This window comes from Cajanus cajan, chromosome 3 (assembly GCF_000230855.2).
Source record: "Cajanus cajan strain Asha chromosome 3, NIPB_CcT2T_4, whole genome shotgun sequence".
Classification (NCBI taxonomy): Eukaryota; Viridiplantae; Streptophyta; class Magnoliopsida; order Fabales; family Fabaceae; genus Cajanus; species Cajanus cajan.
In genome coordinates, this window is record NC_138519.1 from 3011188 (window position 1) to 3028963 (window position 17776).

At 29.5% G+C, this 17776-nt stretch overlaps 1 protein-coding gene across 1 annotated transcript; it reads left to right on the forward strand.

Annotated features, from left to right (window-relative positions):
- The first annotated feature begins 287 nt into the window (after positions 1–287).
- On the forward strand, positions 288–2300 carry EDA8 (Putative membrane lipoprotein). Its single transcript, XM_020358935.3, has 3 exons — positions 288–759; positions 956–1026; positions 1166–2300. Exons 1-3 carry the CDS (start codon positions 616–618, stop codon positions 1818–1820), a joined length of 870 nt encoding a protein of 289 aa, XP_020214524.1. The 5' UTR covers positions 288–615; the 3' UTR covers positions 1821–2300.
- The last annotated feature ends 15476 nt before the right edge of the window (positions 2301–17776 follow it).

Below are 17776 nucleotides of genomic sequence, written 5' to 3' on the forward strand. Positions count from 1 at the left end.
CAGGGGCAAGATTTCCTGCGTCTCACACACGCGCCTCCATTTCTAGACAAAAAATTAAAAAATTAAAAAATTAAAAAAAAATTAGTTTGCCGAATAGTGAAAATTATCGTAAATATAATTATCCATTAGAAAACTTTGTTCCAAAAATAACCCGGAGACATTGATAAAAACTAGTGTTGCGAGAGGGAAAAATGAGAATGCGATGATGCATAGGAGTTTAGTGTGGGTTGTATGTAGGGGATGATTCGGTAAGAAAAACAATAAATTAATGTGTTTAGGACAACCCAGAGTGACGTGGATGTAGCTAGCGGCAGGGGTTCCTTTAGAGCGATTCGTTGAGTAAATAGATCCGAAACCTAAGGGCAAAATGGTGAGAAGAAAAAAGGAAGAGAAACATGAATGAAGGGGCGAGCGAGAGCGAGGAAGCAAAAACCCTGATTATTTATCATCGAGAGGTGAGTGAGTGAGTGAGTGAGTGAAATAGAGATTAGAGAGTGAGAGATCTGCAGCAAAGAGAAAGAAAGAGCGTGTTGGTGTGTTGGTGTGTGTTTTCCCTCCCCGAGTCCCCAGAGATTACATAAAATCTAAACCTATCTTTTGATCGGAGGAAGAAAGATGAGGATCCGCAAGAACGCCAAGCTTTCCCCTCTTCTGTTCTCGTCGTGCGTAGAAGGTGGTTCGGTTCCGGTGGAGACGCACGTGTGCCAGCTCAACCAGTCTCCATGGGATGTGATCCCCTTCGACTCCGACTCGATCCAGGTTCCTAACTCTTCCAATCTCTTCGCTTCTCTCTATTCATTATTCCCTCTTCCTCCTAGATCTCCACCCTCATTTAGGGTTTCCCTCCTCTCGCAGTTAGGGTTCAACACCCTAAATTCTCCTCGCTTCCCAATTAGGTTTACGCTTTACCCCTATCCCTCATTTCTCACTCTCACTCTTCCCCTTTCTTCCTCAGTTCCAACTCCACCCCACCTTCCCCGCGGGAAACAATGGCACCGCACCCCACTCCTTCGGCCCCGTAGAAAGGTACGCAACGTAATCTCTATCCCTATTCCAGTTAGGGTTTTTATTCTTATTACATCAACTTAATTCTCCGAATTTTTCATTCCATACCGATTATTATTATTATTATTATTATCGTGCTCTCGCGCGCCACCACCACCAGCCTCGCCTCCATCATGGATACCGATAACTCCCACCACGCGATGACGACGATAGTGCCACTAAATAATAACAAGGTGGCGACCATGAATATCGGCGCCACCGCACCCATGCCCAACCCTTGTCAGAAATTTGATAACAAGGGTTGGCCATGTAAGGTGGAAGCCAGCCAAGGGCAATCGTTTTGCAACCAACATTTGTCTTTGTCTTTGTCCGTTCCATACAACAAGAAGCCTCAAACTCAGGTTCAAGCTCAGGTTCAAGCTCAAGCTCAAGCTCAAGCTCAAGCTCAATCCTCCGCCACCGGAACTCGGCGTTCCAAGTCTCGTGCGGCGGGGAAGAAGGCGGCGGCGGGGAGCTCCAACCCTTACGAATTCTACTATTATTCGGGGTTTGGGCCCTTGTGGGGCAAACGAAGAGGTGATAGGAACGGAGAAGGGAGCAAGAGTGGTTTGAATTCGACGGTGGAGTCGGAGGATGTGGCGGTGGATGATATTAACGATAATGTGGCGGGTGTGGGGGGTGGTACTTCGGTTTCGGAGATGGATAATGAGGGGATAATCGATTATGTGGATGATGACGAGGAAGAGGTAGACGATAGCGGGAAGAAGCGAATGAGGAAGCCCGTGAAAGCAAGGTCGCTGAAATCGCTCATGTGAGGGTATTGGGTGGGTATCTATGTAGGGGTGGGGAGATATAGTAAAATCGAGGGTTGGGGTTCAATGTCTTTTGTGATTATCGTAATTTGTTGTTGTCTTTTTATTATTTTTATTTCGGTGTTGGGTTGGGATATTTAGGGTTATGAAAATAATGATGTTAATTTTCGGGTTCACATGACGATGGGTTAGTTCGCGGGTGAGGTTAGCCTTGCCAATATGACTGACGGTAGGGGTTTTTTTCTGCTGCGGAGGAGGTGGACCGTAAGAACTCTGTGTTTCAAAATGAAAGGGTGTAATGGTAAATTGGGTTCATGGATTTTAGACTTTTTTTTTTTTTTTTTTTTCTTAAGGTGGTTCTTTGTTTTGCCTTTAATATCTAGGAGCTTTATCCAGAAGGGGTGGATTGGACTTTTTAAATTGGCAGTTATATCCATGCATAAATATACTGTGGGCCACCTTGGCAGCATATTTTGAAAGTTACTTCTTTTTTGTGGTCTTGATCTATTTTATTTTTTATCTTTTTTTATTTTTTTTGTTTTCGAGTATGGCATTTGCGATACTGAAATCTACTCTTTTAATTCACCAGGTTTTTTCTAATCGAAATAAAAGCGCTAATAATAATGATAGTAACAGAACGATGAAATATGACATTTTTCATTCGGCCAATGTTTATTTATTTATTTAGCCACTTTACTTATTAAAATGTTGGCATTGGTAAGAGAGCCAAAGGACTGAAATGATAATTTTTAGAATTAAAATATTAAATAGTTAAATACAATAATCATCATTACACGGTTATTTAACCGGATGCGTATAGATTTTTTAGCGCTACCTAAAATCTAGCAAAATTCCAAGTATTTAGCGTTAACAACTCTTTCGCATGCGAAAATTTTAGACAACAATTTTTCATGTGTTTTTCTATCCCGTGCTAATAAAAAAATTGTTATTAATTAAATTTAATCATTTTTAGATTTTCATTCGGACAACAAAGTTAATCCTAAGCCTAAGGATTACTAAGTCCATTTTATTTAATTTACATGTAATTAAATAGATCAGTATCTGGTAATCGCATGTCTCGGTGAAAATATTATTATGTCTAGTTAATACACGCGCAACCCAAAAAAATAACAAAAGGATAGAATTTGATAGTATATCATTTTAAAATTATACTTTTTGTATGAATATTCATGTTTTTCCTAAAAATAGCATTATTGCATAGTTTCTTCCTAAAAATCAAATTTGACAACAGAAAATATAATATTAATAATGCTGACGGCTTAAAATTGTATGTAATTTCAAAAAAAATAATCTTGAAAGTGTTGGAAACGTGATTTTGCTCGTAAAAGTTGTGATTTATATCGGAAATGATGTAATTAATTCAACACGTTTTGGAAACCAACCCCCACCCCGCTAATTTTGAACCTAATAGAACTTGTCTTGTAATTTTCTTTTTTACCGTCACGTGCATTTGTTACAAAAAGTTTTCATGGTGTGGAAGTACTACAAGATCTTCACAATAACAATATGGCATAATTCTTTTGAGGAAAGGATTATCTAACCCTGTCATTTTAATGGACAATAAACAAAATAATATTAATAAGGATTACAAAGTAGGTTAATTTACTTTAATCCACTTATAACATACCTTAAGGAATATTTGGTATACAAAATATCTTTATTTTTAAAAAAAAATCTTAAATAGAAAATATTGGTTTTTCATGTAAAATATAATTTTTTAATAATCATTTTTATCCTAGTTTCTCACAAAAAAATTTCATGAGAAGTGAAAATTCAACTTTCTTGAATTAAGAAAGAGTTTTATTTATAAAAATGATTATATTATCCCTTTTTAAAACAAAAAAGAAGAAGAAGAAAACTTTTCTCTTATTCTATTTTTCTTTCTCTCTCTCTTTCTCGCTCTCACTCTTCCCCTCCTTCTATCTCTCTTTCTCTCTCTCCCTCTCCCCCTCCTCTCTCTCTTTTCCTCCCATATTTTTATTTCTTTTTTTTTTTCTTCTTATATATCATTATTTCTTGACCTTTCATGTTAATTTTAATAATATTATTAAAGTCTATTTTGTTTATACATTTTAATGGTATTTGTTAACATTTTTTTAATTTTTTTATTTAAATGATATGAAATAATGTATTTTTTATCTTCTTAATTATAATGTAGCATTTTCCCTTTTTTTTGTTGAATTATCTATTTAAATAATTTTCATGATTTTTAAACTTTTTAAAATAGTTTAATATCATATTTGTAATAAGACTTGAGTAAATAAATATACCTAATGAGCTTCTTTTAATAAAGGATATTTTTGTTAAAAATATTTATATACCCAAGAATATACTATTATAACCAAATACGAAAATCTTTAATTTTCAAAAAACCTGTATGAATATTCTTAAGAATTTTTATGAGTAGTCAAACATATTTTAGCTATTTCCAAGAATCATAATTCCTATGTATAAAAAACTTCTCCCCTACCAAATGTCTCCTAAGTGGATGGATTGATTTGATAAAAAAAAAAAAAAAAAGTGGGTTCAAAAACATATCATGTCCAACTCAAGTGGAGTAAGTTATCCCATAAAAAAACATTAGATTGAAAAACATAATACTCTATTTATAAGTGAGTTAGCATGTCAAAAAATGGCTGGACATAAATAGAGTGAGCTGGCACATAAATGAGTGGCAAAACATCCTAACCTATTTTGACCTGCTCACAACCTGTCTTAAGTGGGATGAGAAGGGAAAAAATAAGTTGATTTGCCGGATGAAACAAGTTGGAAAACATAATCAAACTCATTTAGAGGTGAATTGGTTTGCCAAAGAGTGGAATGGAAACTTAGTAGGTATTGGGATACAAACAAGTCCCACATCGACAAATATCATAACAAAATAATAACCCCATAAATGATTGAGAGGCCTTTTGGGTGATGAACAAAAGTAAAACCGTGAGGGCTTAGGTCCAAAGTGAACGATATCTCATCATTGTGTAGTTGTATGTAAAATAATCTTATAAAAAAAATAACTCTTATAAAATAACTCCTTAGACAATATCATAAAATAATACCAACAGTGGTATCAGAATCGCTAGGTTGGATTCGGTAACAAACCTTATAACCCTTCATAACTCATAATTGATAATGTGATAAATATAAAGACAAATTTTGATGTATGAAAGGTTAGGTCCCTTATCTGAGGAGAGGATTGTTGAGATACAAACAAGTCTCACATCGATAAAATAAGAAAAAAATAGTAACTTATAAAACACACTCATACTTCAATAATTGAGAAACCTTTTGAGTGATGATCAAAAGTAAAACAGTAAATGATTAGGCTTAAAGTGAACAAATGAATTGATTCACCTCAGTAAAGAGGTAAATTGACGTGTCAAAATTTCTATAAAAAATAATTAAAATATCATCAAAACACTTAACAACTCCTTTAATTTTATTTCATTCCAAGTATCAATAATTTAACATCTCCTATAACACTTAACAAATTGTTAATCAAAATAAAATTAAATTCATCCTTTTAAATAATGTTTTAAATTCAAGTCTTATAGATAAAAAATATATATAATTAATTTTTTTAATTAAAAATAACCAATTAAATTTTTCAGTCGTTAATAAATAATTTACACCGATAATATGAGTATAAAAAAGTATAACTTCATTATGATATAAAAAAAACTCTTGAACTCAACAAATTCAATAAGTAAAAATAGAAATATTTGATAATAAAATCACATTCTTCGATACACAAAGGACATAAAACTTTTAGAAACCAAATACCTTAATAAATTACCAATATATCCATAAATAGTAATTAATCCATTAGCACAAGTTCAATGCATATTAATCATTCAAAAGTCTAAAAATACAAAAAAAAAAAAAAAAAAAAAAAAAACTAAAATTGTGAGTTATCAAGCCAACTCAATAATATGCATTTGTCTCGCTCACTAAATTGGCATTTTAAGTAGAACAAATTTGGCTAGTCACTAAATTAAACACACATAATATATATTTTCTAATATTTATTTATTCCAAATCAAATTTTAAGTTTTCACGGTTTATACTTTACATATTATTTGTATTAAATGTCAACTATTTCAAGGCAATTCATATCAATATATTAAAGTAGAATTTCCTCTTTTTTTTAAGTATCAATTATATTATTCTAATATCTTATTACTAAGTTGATTTTAATAATATATGTTCTCTATATTATAGCATATGGATATATATCATATTTAAATATTTAAATATTTAAAATTATAATTTCAAAATTTTAAAAATAATTTTTGCATATTTTATTTATAAGTTTATATTTATATGTTTTTTTTGCCTATTTTATTAAAATTTCATATAAATTGTATATATCGCTCTTATAATTTTATGTTGTTTTAAAAAGCATTTATATGTTGTGTGTAGGTACGTATTGTCATGTCAAGTTTAGTTATGAAGCAGCGTTTGTCGCAATTTAAAATTGTCTATAAGAGGAAAAAAAATAACAAAATAATATGGTACATGTACAACACGCGCTTGCTTGTGCGTGTGGTTTGTAGCACAATACTGAATTTGGGCCACCAGGTCCAAATTTTGGGTTATTGCTTCAGAATCAGTAAGACACTGAGCTTTTCTTCTCTACCCAGTAATTGAAATGCGGCTACAATACACCCATTCAGACGCAAAATTACATATGACCATTTTGTGTGTTCAAACCCATTTACCTAATTTTTAACACTAATATATACAATTATCTAAAACTCATGATCTGCCAAACCCCTTTTGTGATTTACATTTTTTGCATTAATATTAAGAGAATGGGAAGAGGAAAATTAATTAACTCACTACATTGGAGTTTTGTATGCTTTCACAATCGAAAACCTAATTGTTTAGAAGGTTGCATGTGTTAATTGGTTATTCCATAACAAACCCCGATTTTGCACTTTCAAAACCTTTTGATAGCAACAGATTCTTCCAGATTGTTGTCAATTTCAGACAACCCAATATGGCAAAATGCATGACCTAAGGTTTATGAAAAATTACACAAGCTACAATGATGTACTAGATCAAACATTGCTACAACAAAGGCAAAATTATATTAAAAAAATCTACATTCATATTAAACTATCTCCTGTGTAACAAAAATAAATCCAAATAGAGTCCAAGAAATACCTGATATAAGGAAGAGTTTGCATTAACTAATAGAATTTTCCTCTTTCAAAACTGGGCATATGCATGAAGGTTTCTTCTTGTTTGACTTGAGTTGTTACACAAAGATTTTTACTTTCGAATTTAGTAAAATCTCTAATCAAAAAATGATTCTGATTGTGACAATAAGATATAAGTTGCGTAATAAGGTAATAATCTTATTTAATAGGATAAATTTTAATTTTTGCAAAAAAAAATTTCTTAACTAATTATTAGGATGTCTATCAATTTCAAATTTTATAAAATTTCTAATCTAAAATAAAAAAGTATTATTTAGGTTGTCTTCAATTTTTTTGTGATGATAATATGTTGCTTAATTAAAAGTATTACTTACATTGAAGTTCAAGTAAAATATGTCGTTATTTTGTTGTAGACTTTTTATCAATAAATTCTTGTTTATATTGAAATGATTCAAAATTGATAAGGAGTTGGTCAATGATATTCGAGTATTCACTTGTTTTGAGTGCCTTTTTATTTTCTATAGGCATCCTTGGGTTGATCACGAACCAAAATATGGTTAGAGCCCTTATGTGTCTTGAACTTATAATGAATGCAGTTAATTATATACAAATCTCATAACCTTTTCTGATTTTTTTGATAGTCGACAATTAAAAGGAAATATTTTTTCAATTTTTTTTATAGCTGTTGCAGTCGCTGAAGCAGCTATCGGACCGGCTATTGTTTCCTCAATTTACCGGAATAGAAAATTAACCCGTATCAATCAATCGAATTTGTTGAATAAATACTGTACTATCCGTACCACGAGCCGAGTTCCTAGCTCGGCATCATAACGCATGATGACCTAGGATACGCGTTATGTGACGTCATCTCGTCACTTAACCAGATCATAACTGATCTGAAGAGATCCGTTATCTAATCATATTATATCTTATCTCAGGCCCAAGGCCCAAAGCAACCCTAAACCACACTAAGGTACGCGCATTACTTATACGAGACTCATACTCATACAAACCCTAACTTTAACATCGGAATCTCTTTTGCAGGTACCACCCCCATCTTGGAACATCAAGCGTACCAGCGAAGGAGGCTCACCAATCTTACTCGGAGAATCATCCCTACGACAGATTTCCGGTAAGAACAAATACTATTACTCATAAAAGATCAAAAAAAGTATAATTTAGAAAAGTGTGCACTATTAATCAATTAAAATTAACATATATGATATATAACTTATGATCATGTTTGTGAAAACAAACATATATAAGAAATCAAAGTATCTTGGTTGTATTATCTTTTTATTAATTTGATAAGTCGATTTTGATTAGCAAAATTCTGAAAAATCATTGATTCATCTGGTGTCTAATATATCCTTCATTTACAAGTTTACTAGATTGAAAATGTTGATTTTTTTATGTTCAAGGATTACGATCCAATGTCACATTCAGTAAAGATTTATGATACATGTATAGGATGTACTCAATGTGTCTGAGCCTGCCCCATAGATGTATTAGAAATGATACCTTGGGACAGATGTAAAGCTAAACAAATTGCTTCTGCCCCAAAAATAGAGGATTGTGTTGGTTGTAAGAGGTGTGAATCCGCTTGTCCGACGAATTTCTTAAGTATTAGAGTTTATTTATGGCATGAAACAACGCAAAGAATGGGCCTAGCTTATTGATACGTCTCAAAAAGAACCACACACAAGTACATTTTTTTACCGGGAATGGAAATAGGTCAAGTTAAGTTAGGTTCTGAATATATAGATTGTGTTTGTTTTGCAAAATTAAAGTTCAAATTTGACCTATTATTTATTATAGACTTTTTCTATAAGTTTAACTTGACTTTTTTAAAGTCTGGCCTATTAACCTATTAGCATATTTAAAATTATTAATGTTAATTAGGTTGGTGGACTTGTAACAACCTAAACACACTAGAATTAGAAGGATCTAGAGATTGTACAAGTATGAGATTGTATAGTTGATGATGATTTAAATGAATTAATTTGTACTACCTATACCAACAAGATGTATCTACTTTTCGGTAGCTCAATATATAAGAACTTCACAATTAAGTGTGTTTGGCTTAGAGCAATTAAGGGATACGTGACCTTTTGAGAAGTTTCTTATAAAACATGCGAGTGAGGACAAAACACGTTGAAATGTCTTATGTTGGTTTGACTTGTTAGGTCAACAAAAAATTGGATATAAACCTACAAAGCAACGTCATTTCTCAATTTTTGTCACCTAAACTATGAAAGTTTGGTATTCGTCATCTAGAATAGTATAACTTAGGTATGAGTCTACCATGACATTGACATGAATTAACCTAATCACCTATGGGTACAACCCACTAACTATCATTGCGATATCACACCTTTTCAGTAATTAGTTAAGAATTTTATCCCTTGACTTCATACCTTACTCAATTCTAACTAAGGACTTAGAGGGACTTAACACTCTACTCCAAGATACAACAATATTCAAGGATGATTTTTCAACAACTGGACTCCAAGAACACTACAACATATATCCACACAATGAAATATTTCAACTTTTAAAACAACACATATCCTCTAGTCTTAAGTTAACAACACAACACAATTCAATGCATAATATATTTATGACACAACTCCATATAACAACATATTAATTTGCATATCTTAGTACAACACTACTCGACAACATAATTCATATATTTTATCAACACAATTTAACTCTACAATATGTTTCCTACACATCTCATTCAATACTACACATTAACATGCTTCTCATGCATCAACAACACAACATACAACAATGTATAATTCAAATACATTTAACATAATCACGCCTAGAATGGCCTACCCCTACCTAGTGCCCGCGTTTGGCATTACCTTCCCATGTTCAACATCAATGAGGCATAGAGTTTTTGGATCACTTACACTTGGTGTGGATCCTCCCATGCTCGACATCATCTTGACAAAGAGTCTTTGCCTAACCCATGTTTGGCACCACACAACTTGTACTTAGTGTCGTCAAGGCAAAAAGTCACTATCTTGATCACATTCGGCACTTCACAACTCGCACCTGACTTTATCAAGGGAAATAGCTCACATGGAAATCTCAGCCAATGCCCTTCAACCCATGTTTAGCATAACCAAGTTAGAGAGTTTCCTTCTAAGTCACGTCTAAGGTTTCCTATCTTGCTCTTGTCATTAGTAAGGTAGAAAGCCTTTGACTTGTATCACGTCCAGCTCCATGAAGCTATGCCTGGTGGGATAGCAAATTCTTCACTTGGCAGAATCATGATTTGGCTGATCAAAACCTGCAAAATTCACTTCCAATCCATCATGCAACATACAAGATCACAAGTATACACTTTGACCAACTTAGACACATCAACAATATCTGAACATATGCAACTAACCAAATGTTCAAATCATCACTTTCTCCTTCAAACCACCAAAACCCAAATAATAATAACATCTCATATTCACATCTCAATTTCAACATCAAAATCATCTCAAACAGGAATCAACTCAGCAAATTATGCTCATACAACATAGAAGATTCAATTATAAGCTTTCCTTACTTCAATGTACAAAGAAAACAGGTAGAAGAAGGAAGGATGTGGTTCACCGAAGTTTCCTCCACATGACACCACTAACACTTGGATTCTCAACTCTCCACGCCTTAAATCTCAATTCAACTACACAATCTATGCTTTGGTGAAGGATAAAAGCAATTTATGAAGTCAGGAGGAAGAAAAAAACTTTTCTCTTTTAAAATGTTTATATTTGTTATCATTAAAACTTAAAGTATAAGGGGTTTAAGATTGTTTGTTAACCTAATAAATTCTTTTACTATAGAAAAAAAAAATCACTTTGGTACTAATTATTTATATTTATTTTCTTAGTTTGTTAAAAGTAGTCCATCAACTCTAAATTAATTCCATCAAATTCTATCTAATAATTAAAAGATGTAATGACATCAAGTATCAAGGATATAACATTTTGATGACAATAACTAAAAATAATTTAAAAGTATATCACCTATTTTTAATTAAATGTATAATTTTGGAAGAATTTTATACTACAATCAATTTAAATTAAATTAAGGGTCGATTTAGTGATGGTTATTGCAATAATATGCACAATGATAAAGAAGTTTGTGTTCAAATTTTGTTGTCATAATTGTAATTCTTACAAATAAAATAAAATAAAATAAATTATATAGAACCAACTCAAGAATTAATGGTATGTTTGGTTGAAGGGAAAGGAAATAGAAAGGAAAAATAATATGGATAATAATGTATTTTTTTGTCTGGTTGAAATAAAATGAAAAAAAATCGATTTCATATAAATAAGATTTTTTTAAAAAAAATTCTTTTTATTTTCCTTCCATTTAAATTTCATGACTTTTCTTTCCTTCCTACTTTCTTTCCGTTATACCAAAATTGGTTGTAAAAGTAAAAGAAGGAATTTGATTTTAGTCCTATGAAGTAATAGTCGTCATCATTGTTTCTTCCAACAATGCAAGCAATCTATTACACCCTCCATTTGAAGGTCACCTAATAATGTGTTTGAAAAATCATTAACAGCATTAATTTAGCATTGATTTAGAATAAGATAATTTTTTAGTTAAAATTGATTTTGAAGTAATATGATTTATACTTGTATGTTTTTATTATAAAAATAAATTAATAAAAAAATTATCCAACGTGAAAGCTAACTAATGTTACTTTAACTCAATAAATTATAAATTTAAAATCAATGTAAAATTAAACATTTAGAAACTTACATAATCTTTTAATATGTTTATAGAATAGACAACATTAATCCAAACATGTATTGATAAACACACATCATTGTTGATGGAGAATATGAACAACTTTGAACAACTTGTGATCAATCTTAATACTTTACGGGCAAAGCACACTTGTGATGCCAACTCTTTTGAGTTCGTCCATGGCAAGGTCCATAAATTAGAGGGTGGTGATCAGATTGTAGCTCAAGTAATTGAAGGTATGATCCATTTATATAATAACTTTATTTTATATTTCTTCTGTCTATATGTCTCTATCACAATTGGATTGACTTTTTTTGTGTTGTCAAAATTGAATTAAATTTAGGAGAAGTACGATGAAAAATTAATATTTTGGAATAAACATACATTTTATTTTGGGATGTTTTATAGAGAGAGAAAATGAAAAATATTTTTACAATAAGTAATATGATTAGGAGAGAAAAAAGAAAGTAAGTTAAAATTAAATAAAAATAACCATATTTTTAATTATTTCACTTAAAATTAAGAAATATTAATTCATTTTTCATGCTTTTTAAATTATTTACTTTAGCTACTCTAATATAATTGGTTTTTAGTAGTTGTTTGACTAACAACCTAGATTTACAATTTCAATACTGGATTACTGTATTTATATACTTATACAATATTATAGTTGTAGTCTTGTTGAGAGATTTATTTTATTATCTTAGTTGTTGATGAAGTTTTTATACATGTATTTATTATTGCATATATTTTTAAGTATTATTTGCATATTAACTCTAGGTAATTAAATTCATATTTTTTGCTATTATAAGTTTCAAACTATAAACTATAAGAACCTACTATGTCGTTACAATTTCAATTAAGTCTCTCTAGTTAAAAAAAATTAAATACTTTAAAAATGTCATTTTAATTTTAAGAAACGTATAACTAAATCCTTATATATTAATTTTGTTGCAACTCTGAATTATCCGGTGACATGAGAATGATTTGTTTATTTATTATTATTAGGGTAAAATATTTTTTAATCTCTATATTATCAAAATTTATTTTTAGTCCTTTTAAATTTTTGTCTTATTTTAGTCCAATGCATCACTTTTAGTCTTTTAAGTACTTTAGATAACACTTGAAAATGATTATAAAAAGCTTTTTAAAATACTTTAAGGATTAAAAGTATTACATTTTCAAATTAGAAGGACTAAAATAAGATAAAAAAATTAAATGAACTAAAATCGAACTTGAGAGATTTTATAAAGACAAAAACATATTTTACCCTTATTATTATCATGTTCATGTATTAACATTATTATAAGTCATTAGATTTTTTTAATATCCTAATGAAATAATTATTATTCCCTCCTCAAAACGATTGCATACAATTGCATTTTAATAATGTTTTTACATACAAATTAAAGATTACCATAAATACATCACTTTTTGATTCTATCTAAAATATAATTTTTTATGTTTAAAGTTTTTACACATCTTTTAAGAATATTTAATACTAGTATGTTAAGTTTAAAATACTCTATTTAATATCTTAGAATATATAGAATAAGAACAATTATGATTATGAAGTAGGAATATTAATAGTTAAATAAGGATACATATGAGAAAAAAAAATTAATATAACTTAGAATCTGTAAAACATAAAAAAAAATGAATCAAAAGAAAAAGTTTAAAACAAAATATTATGGTATAGAGTATAATTTTACTAAAATAATACACTCTATCAATAAATGCATTATCTTTTATTATAGTGGTTAAATAATTTATGAATAGATAAATTAGAAGAAAAAAAGAAAGAAAGAAAGCAAACTTCACTTTTTTGAGACATTTTTTAATATTAAAACTGTAATTATTATTGAAAGAAAAAAGTGTAACACTCCAATTTTTTTCAAAGGTATTTTTGTAATTAATGGCATTTTGTAATTTTAATAAAGGAATAAGGGTATTTTTGTAATTTTATTATTAATGGCATTTTCGCAATTTTATTAAAGTTTGAGGGGTAAAAGAGTAATTTGGAACGGGCCGTTCCAAGCAATAAAAATATACTGAAATTTCAAGTTGAGAACGGTCCCAGAACGGGCCGTTCCAACAAGGAGAACGGGCCGTTCTGCTGAGATTGAGAACGGGCCGTTCTGCTGAGATTGAGAACGGGCCGTTCTGCTTTTTGGGAACAGGACGTTCTGATATTGGAACGGGCCGTTCCAGTTGAAAATTTTGCCCACGTTTGAAGGATCCGGAACGGGCTGTTCCGAAATCAGTACGGGCCGTTCTGGGTGCGTCAGATTGCCTATAAATAGGAGGCAGGGGGCTGTGAAAAATCATACAGAAATGGAAATTTAGAAAGAGAAAGAGAAAGAGAGAGAGAGAGAGAGAGAGAGAGGGAGAGAGAGAGAAAGAGAAAGAAAGAGGGAAAGAGAGGGAAAGAAAAAGGGAATCCAGATGGGGGAGGTTCTGCTCAAGTTTTAGCTCCTACTTATCCAGGTAAGGGGGAGGAGAACCTTATCTCTTTAAAATTTTATCTACTACTATTTTTATTTATTTATGTTATTTTTTTATGTATATTTATTTAGTGGGGTGTCTCTAACCTCATTTATTTGCTTAACCTTTGATTATTTTTGTCTATAATAATTATTAAGGTGTTCATATTTTATATTGTTTCATTATTTTATAATGATTGTCATTTTTATTTATATTATTGGTACTATTAATATATTCTTTTTACGTAAATATATTTATTGTAAATATATTTATAATTAACTATGATATAGTTTTGTTAAAGTCTATTTGACTCATATTGTTATTATTTCTTCACGTATTTATGAAGATAAATATTGTTCTATGGCCATAGAAGATAAAGTTTGAATTATTTGTAGCTGGAGGTTTGACCTTGGGGATTTAAATGAGTAAAGAATGAAGGTGAAATATCCTATTGTTGGTTAAGGTGAAATATCCTTTTATTGGTTGATATTTTGATGATGCTCATTTATCCTGACTAGTCACTACAAGTATAATTCAAATTTTATTGTATCATGAAAATCTAATATATGAGTTGTATATATATTTATATTTATATATATACATATATATATGTTTAATATTGATTATATAATTCTGTTTATTCTTTTGAATTATTGTATTTATTGGATATTGTTCTTACTCCTCTCTTTTCTTTGTTTTTATAAATTAAATATATTACAAAATAGATGGATCTACTTTGGATTCCAGATCATTTTGCAGTTGTTATAGCTGTTGTCTTCCTTGGAAGGAATTGGAATGTGGAGGCTATTTGATGAATCTATTACAATTTTTGTAAATTTATTTTCACTATCAATGTAAATATTGTAATAAAAGTGAAAGAAAAATATATTGGGTAAAATAATACATTATTGTAAATATTTTAGAACGATATATCATGTATTAAATTCACAAAATATGATTGTTTCTTTATCTTTATCCATAAAAAAAAATATTGTTAACGATATAATTGTAAAAATATTATATAAGAAAATATATAATTATTATTATATAAATTGGGCGTTAGTATCGGGCGTTACAAAAAGTCTTTTATTTGAATCTTTTGTATTTTTTAGAAGTTTTTGAATTTCCTCGTTCAAACACACTTGAATATGGTAATTTATTTTAAACGGTGATTGTAATACTCTAATGAATGTTGCCTATCATGCTTGATGCACCATTGAAAAGCAAAAGCTTTCTGCCCTTAAGGGCTTAACTAGTTAGGATAAAAAGAAGTTGGTACTACCAAAGGTTGTCCACGAACAAAGCAAAAAAGAAATTACATAAGGGCTTCGTTGTGGCATCAACACCTGGTTAAAACAAAATTAGCATATGACAAAACCTATGACTCTCATATATTGTGAGCTAAATAAAATCAGGGATTTGTATTTTTAAAATATATAAAAATAAAAGGATGATTACGTTGTTAGGATAATATGTTAACATAATAAATAAATAAATAAATAAACACTATCATGCCACAACATTCAATCAGCGTAAACTAATGGACATATAAGAGTGTTAGAATGTGATGATTTAATTACAAGTTTTTTTATATTATAAGAATCTTTTTAAGTATTTTTAACCGTAAAGACTTGATTAAAATCTTACAAAAATTATAGAGATTCACAATTTAATTTAATCTTTTAAATATTGAAAAGTTATAATTAAAAATTAAATATAAATTAAGAAGGATAAAATGAGTTAAATTTAACATCTAAACCAGTCTAATTAAATTGTAAAAAGATGGAGATTGAGTCGAGGAACTCAACCCACTTTAACTCGTTAGTCAAATGAGTGTGAATGGGTTATTTTTTGGATTAATTCATTGTTTTTTTTCAACAATAAAATAAAGTAATCCTAATAAGAATGGCAGAAGAAAAGAAAAGAAAAAAACTCCTAAAATACCTTACACCTATAGGGATTTAAGTAAAACCCTGAATAGTTAAACAGATACCTGCTTTAAAATCACGAATTACATATATTTTTATTCTTTATAAATATAAAAATATTTATTTTTCATCCTTCAAAAGAAAAATGTATGCTTTTAGTTTCTCGTTTATAAAAATGTATCAGATGTAAAGTTTTATATATTTTTTAAACCAAAAACTTCAATAAGTTTTAGATTGGAAGAAAAAACTTGCCCCCATCATGTATTAGTTAGATTCATTGCAGCTCTTTACGAGTTGAATCCGGGTTGATTCATGTTATGTTTTTTTTTTTATATACGCAAGAATTACGATAATAATAATAACAGAATTTGAACCATATTACTTTGATATTTCATGTTATGTTTGAATTAATTAGAAAAAACATAATTTCTTTGAGAATAAAAATACTCGAGTTCTCTTAGCTAAAATTCAAACACGTACTCAATCTTGGAAAATTTATTCATTCCTTTGAATTATTTGCACCTTTCATGTGTTGAGACATATTTATACTTATATCTAAGTATCTCAGCCCAAAATAAATTCTTTTTATCACATCCATGCCCCAACCCAGTTCGTAACAGAAGTACTAGTATTTTTGTTTGGAGACCGTGAAAGCCCAATTCCCAAGGATTTTGCTTTCCCATAACCCACTTTCCCAATAAACAGAGTTTGTTTTTACTTTTTACCACGTTTAGAGCAAGAGTCTCATATTTTGAATGGAAGAAGAAGGTTAATTAGGTTTTAAAAAATAATAAAAATTCCTCTGCCAAAAAAATAATAATTAAAAATTAAGACAAGTTTTATGTCTATATATGACATGAATCAAACTGTTTATTATTAGGAAAAAAAAATTAACCTCGAAAATGAATGAGCAGGGAGAATGGAAGAATAAAGGACCAATTTGGAAACTTAAAAAAAAGTTGGGACAAATGAGTTAAATTTTTTTAATCTCAGTCATTAATATTTAAGAAAATTGTCAACTGACCATGTTAAATGAAGTAAGATGTTGCCTACACCATCTATTCTATGTTATAAGTAAAAAATACAAACACATTATTTGTTCTTAAATATAAATAAATTTTAACCAATTTTAGCTTATTTAATAATATTTATTCTAAAATATCTCTCATGATTTTCAATTGTGTTATATTTTTTTTTTACATTTATAACAAGGATAATTTAGAAATAATATTATGAGATTAATAAAATTTAATATATATAACTAATTTTTTAATGTGTAAATTTTTTTTTTTTTTTATATTTCTAATAGATACAGACAAAGTATTAAGTAAGATAAAAAAAATTAAAAAAAAAACATAAAAATGTGAGATAGTCATGTGAGATCCCACCATTTATTTTGCTAAAACCCATCCTCATTATAAAAATGTTATACCAACAAAAAAAATTATTGAAGAGATAAATTCTCATGTAGTGATATTGTCAATGCAGAGAATCTATTCTCCTCGAATGATATCAGGTCAAAAAAATCATGAAAGATAATATTATTTATCTACTTTCAAATAAATGTAAAAAACTAAAATAGTAATTTTAAAATTTA

Bases quoted from the DNA above. Each gene is read 5' to 3' on its own strand.
- EDA8 (XM_020358935.3), top strand. From the start codon at position 616: ATGAGGATCCGCAAGAACGCCAAGCTTTCCCCTCTTCTGTTCTCGTCG. The intron at 760-955 runs GTTCCTAACTCT...TTTCTTCCTCAG, and splicing joins TCGACTCCGACTCGATCCAG to TTCCAACTCCACCCCACCTT. The intron at 1,027-1,165 runs GTACGCAACGTA...CACCACCACCAG, and splicing joins TCCTTCGGCCCCGTAGAAAG to CCTCGCCTCCATCATGGATA.